Here is a 7,394-nt window from a genome sequence, read left to right as displayed (position 1 = left end):
CCATGAAATATTTTTAAATGATCTATATTCTAGATAGAAATTCTGTGTTTCTTAAAACTGTATAACTAAGCAGAATTGGAAACATTTGTGGATTATTAAATATCGCTGTGATATATGCAAACATTTTTCAGATAAGCACTCTTGATTATTTCTATTGAGCAATATATTATTTAATTTAGTTATTTTATTTTAAGTGAAATATACCAAATCGGCCTCAGACGGCAATTTATATTTGCCACCTTTCAAAAATTATTTAATCATTATTATTTTTTGTAAATTGTGATACTACATCAACTATCGACCAATTGCGACGGTTAGAATTTGCAAAAGTGCCAGTTGACAGCTAATAAAATTAATAAGAATTAGAAGAATTAAGAAATCGTAATTTTTATTTGTTTGACAGGATCTGCATTTTCTAGAAGGAGCGGTAGTTACTTTATTTAGCTGAATATTCTCATAATATAACATGTTAATTCATACTATTAAAATAGTGCTTGTTCAGCTGTGTAATTTAAAAGACATTTACACCATTATAAAGGGCCTCCTATTATAATGTTACAATACAGTTATATTCCAATACTGTAACTTAGTGTTGTAGTATTAAATTAAGTAAGTATATAATATTACTTTAATTATAAATTCAGTGACTTCTTCTTCTTGTTTAATAATTTAAGCAAACATAAATATAAAATAAACAAACCAAATAATAGTTTACTGAACACAGTCAATTTATATTCATATTCATTCAATATTCCTAGAATTAAATAAATATATGAGTTGGGACCTTCTATGATAATTATTATAAAAATTATTATTAAAGTAAATATTATATTGATTCTAAAGAGGAAATTATATCAACCAAATATATATTTTCAAATTGAGTTATCAAATCGATAAATATGGATAATATGAATAAAGCATCATTCAAGAACAGAAAAGAAGCTCTAATCCCAAAATCAACTGTTCTTAGAGAAAATCTGTTCACAAATTTTGGTAAATTATTTTGATGACATTATTCATTATTTACATTATTCATTGATGATTAAATTATTGTGATACATCCGAAAAACAATTTAATCTACTAAATGATTTTTATTTTATTTAGTATAATTTTTCAAGAAGAATACGAGAAATTCATATTCAGTATACCATAAAATCTATCAACAACTATCAAGAATGGAAAATAGTGAATCTGCTTCATCTTATCAAAAAATTACTTGATCATAAAAGCTGTTCTAATAACTAAAACCCATCTCTCCTAAATATATGATTTCCTATAATCTAAATATATAATAATCAATAAATATAATGTTTATCGGATCGGGTTTTTCGTTGAACTTTAAATAAACAGGTTCTATAAAACACGTCTAAAACGTATTTAACGCGTATTTACCACACTGGCTACCACAACATTTTCACATTACATTACTGAAACCGATGAACTGCAAATTTTCACCCTCAAATTACTCCAAGTGGTATTCGCTTCTAACCGCCTTTAAAGGAAAGACCAAAATATAATATATATACTGAATATTTTTTAAATAAAAGTGATTTTTTTTAATCATAGTTAAAAATGACTAATTTAATTTATAATTAACTACTTCACATTGTCATATAATTTATTCCCAATATAGAAGTAATTGTATTAAAAGACTATCTTTATCATATTAATAAAAATTATTGAAAAAAATTAAGGTTTCTATTTAGTTTCTTATGCAACTAACAATACTGCAGAATATTAAATTTTAATTAAATGTATATTATGTAATATAAATTAATATATACATCAGTTTTCTACAGGTTTAGTTAAATTTGTGTTTAATTACGAATTTTAAATCCATATACAAGTTCATTTTATAGACTTGTCGAATATAAAATGAATAGTCAATTTGAAGAAGAAGATCATATTTAAGGTTATATTTGTATTCATGCCTATAATTAGTTTGTATTCTGTTATTTATTTACCTTAAGAAATATATACTATGGGAAATGACAAAAAACGTCGCTCGAGAAGTAAAGATCGTTTTGACAAGGAAAGGGATAAAAGAGTTCGAAGGTCTCGCTCGAAAAGCCCAGAAAGATCTCGTAAACGGCACAGGTCACGTTCAAGGGAAAGATATGAAAGGCGAGACCTCAAAGAAGAAAGATTAGATAGAAGAGAAGAGAAATCCGATAGAAAAGATGACAAACATGACAGCAAGTCTGAGAAAGATAAATATAAAACTGATCGAGACCGAAAGGTAATTGGTTTTTTTTCTGTTTTCAGAAAGTAAATCATATTAAATTATATGTATACAAACTTATTCTTCATTTAAGGATGATCGAGATCGTAGAGATGAAAAAGAGAAGAAAGCTAAAGATGAGAAGGCTTTACAAATAGAAGAAGATGTAAAAACTGATATAAAAGCTGGTGTTAAAGAAGAAATTAAAAAAGAACCTCTATCATTAGAAGAAATACTAGCTAAGAAGAAAGCAGAAGATATTGCAAAGAGTAAAGTAAGTTCTGAAACTAAAAAAATTAGAAAGCAAGAATGAATTTAAGTTATTGTTTCCAATATTTAGCCTGTGTTCTTGACAAAAGAACAGAGAGTAGCTGAAGCTTTAAAACGACGTCAAGAGGAAATTAGTAAGCAAAGGAAAATACAAGATGAAGAACGAAAAATTGTTCAGTCAATGCAAGTAGCAAGAACACAAGATGATAGAAAGGATGATAGGGATAGAGATAGAAGAGGAAGAGATAGAGAAAGAGATGAAGAAAAACAAAAGGACAAGGATAAAGAGAAAGAACAAGATGCCATTAAAGAAAGGTAAAATAAAATATTAGAACAGCTCTAGTTAATAATGATGATTATCTAAATTTTTTAGATATTTGGGTCTTATCAAAAAGAAAAGAAGAGTAAGAAGATTAAATGATAGAAAATTTGTGTTTGATTGGGATGCTGGTGAAGACACTTCATTAGATTATAATCCACTGTATAAAGAAAAACATCAGGTATTATCATAAGATTTTTTCATATTATGAGTATAATAAATAAAGGTAATAATTTTTATTAGGTACAATTTTTTGGACGTGGTAATTTAGCTGGAATAGATATAAAAGCCCAGAAGAGAGATCAAAGTAAATTTTATGGAGAACTTCTGGAAAAGAGAAGAACCGAGGCTGAGAAAGCTCAAGAAAAAGTAAGACTTAAAAAGGTCAGAAGAAAAGAGGAGAAGCAATTATGGGATGATAGGCACTGGTCCGAAAAAGAAAAAGAGGAAATGACTGAAAGAGATTGGCGAATATTTAGGGAAGATTATAATATAACTATTAAAGGTAATTAAAAGTAAATAGGATTTACTCTAACTCCATACATCATTCTTTACCGTAGGAGGAAAAATTCCTGAACCAATTCGTAATTGGAAAGAATCTGGTATTCAAAAAGAACTTTTGGAAATTGTTGATAAAATTGGTTATAAAGAACCAACTCCTATTCAGAGACAAGCTATTCCAATTGGCATGCAAAATCGTGACATCATTGGCGTTGCTGAAACAGGTATATATAGTTTTATAATTGATCTCTCAGAAATGAATTTGAGATAACTGCATTTAAAAATTTTAGGATCTGGTAAAACACTTGCTTTTCTTATTCCATTACTCTCCTGGATTCAGTCATTGCCTAAAATTGAAAGAAATGAAGTTGCTGATCAAGGACCTTATGCAATTATCTTGGCTCCTACCCGTGAGTTGGCTCAACAGATTGAAGAAGAAAGTGTGAAATTTGGACAACCGTTGGGTATTAGAACTGTTGTTGTTGTAGGAGGTAAATTAAATTATTAACATATTTCTAAGGTAAATATGCTTACAATATTTTTTTTAGGTTTGAGCAGAGAAGAACAAGGTTTTAGATTAAGAATGGGATGTGAGATTGTTATTGCTACTCCTGGTCGTCTCATTGATGTTTTAGAGAATAGATATCTAGTTCTGAATCAGTGTACTTATATTGTATTGGATGAAGCTGACAGAATGATAGATTTAGGTAAATTTATGTTTCTTTAAATATTTCAATACTGAGAACTGAGAAACATGAAAATAGTTCCATACTTTTATTAAAACTATGTCAATGCTAGAAATGAAAATTATCTTAGTAATTTTATATAATTTTCTCAATAGGTTTTGAGCCAGATGTACAAAAAATCTTGGAATATATGCCGGTCACAAATTTAAAGCCTGATAGTGAAGAAGCTGAAGATAGCAAAATTTTATTGGCTAACTATAATAGTAAAAAGAAATATAGGCAGACTGTGATGTTTACAGCTACTATGCCTCCAGCAGTTGAAAGGTAAATTTTTGTGCAATTGTGTTATACAGATCTTAAGATGATGAAATATTTACAGATTAGCAAGAACTTACTTAAGGCGCCCTGCGGTGGTTTATATTGGTTCAATTGGTAAACCAACTGAACGAGTAGAACAGATCGTTCATATTGTTGGTGAAAATGACAAAAGGCGTAAACTTATGGAATATCTGTCTAAGGGTATCGATCCTCCAATTATTATATTTGTTAATCAAAAGAAAGGGGCGGATGTCCTTGCTAAAGGTAAAAACACAGAATAACTTGTTAGTTTCAGTTTTTTAACAAGATCTAAGTTCTGTATTTCTAATATTATTTCAGGATTGGAAAAACTTGGTTATAATGCTTGTACACTTCATGGAGGTAAAGGACAAGAACAGAGAGAATATGCTTTGGCCAGCTTAAAATCTGGTGCAAAAGATATATTGGTTGCTACAGATGTTGCTGGAAGGGGTATCGACATTAAAGATGTCTCGGTGGTTATTAATTATGACATGGCTAAAACAATTGAAGGTAAACGCAATAATTGTATCATATCTAAATTTTTTAATGATAAACTCATACTGAAATCTCTTCAAATAATTATTTTTTTGTGTGTTTTAGATTATACCCATCGTATCGGTCGTACTGGTCGTGCCGGTAAAACTGGTATTGCTGTTAGTTTCTGCACAAATGAAGATTCCGCTTTGTTCTATGATTTGAAACAGATGTTACTGTCGTCGCCTGTATCAACTTGCCCACCAGAACTCATGAATCATCCTGAATGTCAATCTAAACCAAATCAACCCAAGCGTCGTAGGGACGAAATGATATTTGCTTAATGTAAAAAATGCATTGTATTTGCACATCAAATACTTTAAATATAGAAATATTTCTAAATAAAATTACTTATACTAATTCTACAATCAAACACCACTGGAGCCACTTGAGGACTTAAAATATCAATAATAATTAGAAACAGTAAGAGTTCAATGATATTGAAGAAATAGGAAAATGAAGGCTTAAAAGGAATAGACTTATTTTGTTAGTTTTATTTTATTTAACTTTCTAAGAGTGGGGCTCTTGTTACAGTTTAAAGTATTTTAAAAATTCTACATTCTAATTAGAGATTCTACAAGCTGTGTACAGTTGAGGAACAAATAAATCCAGGTACATAGATTACAATTATTTGAAGTTGTCAAATAATCAAGTCATTAATACACAAGTAAGGCGAGTACGGGATTAATACACCACACTTTCGAGGTCATCCTGCAGCGCTGCGTTAGTTATGTAGCGATAAGCATTGGCAATTAATCGTAGAACTTTGTTTTGGGTATGTGGGATTATTAGTTGGTTTAATGTTTTCATAAAACCCCATATGTCCAAATTAGCTTTTTCTCTTATTGATTGTTTGATAAACCAATCTGTTTAATTCTAGGTCAAGAGTATCCTCTGACTAACCAGTACAGTTACTTGACTTTGAGTCTAATCTGCTCTGTTTTTTGTCTAACATGATGCTTCCAATTTACCCTACCATTGAGATGTGCGTAGAAGGGTATGTCCACCAGTGAATATCAATCATTGTCAACTCCCCCAAGCAGAGCAAGTTAAATACCTTGGTATGCACTTAGATCGACAACTAACCTGGAAGAAGCTCATACTCTCTAAACGAAAACAACTTCGACTTAAAAAGTTGTATAAAAATTATATCAAATATATTGGCCCATCGGGCGCAAATCCAAGTTATCATTAGAGCTATCAAGCTGTTGCTGTGTGAGTCTATACTCAAGCCTATTTGGTCATATGGAATCCAACTATGGGGTACCGCTAGCAGATCTAATATATCCATCATTCAACGCTTCCGAAATAAATTGTTGCGTGCCATTGTTGATGCTCCATACTATATTTCAAATAAAGTGATACAACGCGATATAAGATAATATTTTATACAGGAGATCGCTTAATGAAGTAATTTTCTGCATGCCTTATATACATAACATAGACATAAGAAATAGGTACAGATTGTGGAATCACAAAGAGTAAAAAATTAAGCTGTTTTCCAGTGTCTGGTCCATTTGTAGATCTTGTTGACCGCTACCTCCACTTTTTTTACAGCCTTAGACAGACATATAATATCTTTTGCTATTATAATTGTGTCGTCAGCAAATGTTCCAAATATTGTTTCCTTTGTTGTTGGTATATAGAGCAGAGACTCAATCAAAAACATATAATTCCAGCAGTTGACAGTAATTCCGCTGTAGCAATCGCTCATTTTGTAGATTAGTCCCAAATGCCATACCGGGTCAAAAGCTTGTGAGACGTTTAGGAATATTGAGAGCAGTATTTCTTTTCTTCGAACGCCTTTTCAACAACCGCTGTTACTCTGTGCACTTGGTCGATTGTTAAGTGGTGATTTCGAAATCCAAACTGGAAATCTGGCATTTCTATAAATGGTTTAACAGGTTTTAATAGCAGTTTCTCAAATAATTTTAATATCACAGGTAGCAGCGAAATAGTCCTGTAAGATCCAACTTGTTCTATTGATTTGTTAGGTTCTTTAAGCATAATTTTTCGAGCAACCTTAAGACATTCCGGAACATGTTTCACTCTCAAACAGACATTCAATATATATGTCATCATGATTATTGCTTTTCGTTGTAGCTATTTCTATAACCCAGGTGAAATATCAATTCCATGAACCTTTTTAGGATTGAGGTTGTTGTCAATTTCCGTGGCAACTTCCAGAAAAATCATATTTACAGATACATCAGTCTGATAAACAGGATTTATATCTATTGTATCTTATAAAGATTCTATATTCATTTGGTTGAAATACGGTAACTAAATGGTCTGCAAATAATTAAGAGTTTTCATACTTGCTACGAACCTATACATCTCGATTATTTTTAATAGGCGGTATATACATTAATCATATAATATAAATAGTCTTTTAAATGTCCAAGTTGCTTTCCATAGTGAGTAATCTTTGTCCGCTTCCGAGCCTAATTCACTTACATATTTTTCTGGCAACTCTGTTTATATTCTTTAATCTCTTGATTTGCCTGATTACGAATTCTATTA

At 30.5% G+C, this 7,394-nt stretch overlaps 1 protein-coding gene across 1 annotated transcript; it reads left to right on the top strand.

The window, feature by feature from the left end:
* The first annotated feature begins 1,883 nt into the window (after positions 1-1,883).
* Positions 1,884-5,218, top strand: LOC143193894 (putative ATP-dependent RNA helicase DDX23). The gene is made up of 12 exons (XM_076400326.1): positions 1,884-2,240; positions 2,317-2,496; positions 2,563-2,807; positions 2,866-2,992; positions 3,055-3,316; positions 3,372-3,536; positions 3,603-3,803; positions 3,861-4,019; positions 4,154-4,322; positions 4,378-4,580; positions 4,656-4,847; positions 4,938-5,218. The coding sequence occupies exons 1-12, from the start codon at positions 1,983-1,985 to the stop codon at positions 5,153-5,155; spliced, it is 2,379 nt and encodes a 792-aa protein (XP_076256441.1). The 5' UTR covers positions 1,884-1,982; the 3' UTR covers positions 5,156-5,218.
* Positions 5,219-7,394: the final 2,176 nt, after the last annotated feature.

The sequence above is a fragment of the Rhynchophorus ferrugineus genome, unplaced genomic scaffold (assembly GCF_030347505.1).
Source record: "Rhynchophorus ferrugineus isolate W39M unplaced genomic scaffold, kcgeb_rfMv2 rfM3, whole genome shotgun sequence".
Classification (NCBI taxonomy): domain Eukaryota; kingdom Metazoa; phylum Arthropoda; class Insecta; order Coleoptera; family Curculionidae; genus Rhynchophorus; species Rhynchophorus ferrugineus.
This window is presented reverse-complemented; position numbering and strand designations above follow the sequence as displayed.